At 67.0% G+C, this 436-nt stretch overlaps 1 protein-coding gene across 1 annotated transcript in view; it reads left to right on the top strand.

Moving 5' to 3' along the window:
• The window catches only part of PPP6R1 (protein phosphatase 6 regulatory subunit 1), a 23,310-nt gene that overhangs the window by 8,565 nt on the left and 14,309 nt on the right, over nt 1–436 (top strand). The window contains 1 exon segment of the mRNA XM_025196710.1: nt 1–104. This exon segment is cut by the window's left edge and continues 11 nt beyond it. Coding sequence (XP_025052495.1) covers nt 1–104 — 104 coding nt within the window.

The following is a 436-nucleotide window of genomic DNA, read 5'->3' as shown; positions in this document are numbered from 1 at the left end:
TGAGCCTGCTGCTTCGCCACATCGGCACATCGGCCATCATGGACCTGCTGCTGCGCCGGCTAACCTGTGTGGAGCAGCCCCAGCTCCGCCAGGATGTCTTCACCGTAATGGCCCCACCTTTCCCTCTCCCCTGGGGGTGCCTCAGCCCCTACCCTACCTCTGCCTACCCCAGCTTCTCCCCAGCCCACATGCGTGCACAGGTCTCTGGGCACCCAATTGATCTGGGTTATGTGAGCTGGAGCTTCAGTGATGCCAGGAGTCTGGTCACCAGCTGACTTCCCTCCAGCCTCCACCCTACGGCTAGGCCTGGCTGTGGGGGTTTGCAGTGCTAGGGGGCAGTGAGGGGTACCAGCAGGGCTGGGGGGCGGGGCAGGGGGCTGGGGGGCAGGAGTGAGGGCACTGGCAGGGGTGGGGGGGCCAGGGGCCGCAGGGGCGG

The sequence above is a fragment of the Alligator sinensis genome, unplaced genomic scaffold (genome assembly GCF_000455745.1).
Source record: "Alligator sinensis unplaced genomic scaffold, ASM45574v1 scaffold647_2, whole genome shotgun sequence".
Taxonomy (NCBI): Eukaryota; Metazoa; Chordata; order Crocodylia; family Alligatoridae; genus Alligator; species Alligator sinensis.
This window is presented reverse-complemented; position numbering and strand designations above follow the sequence as displayed.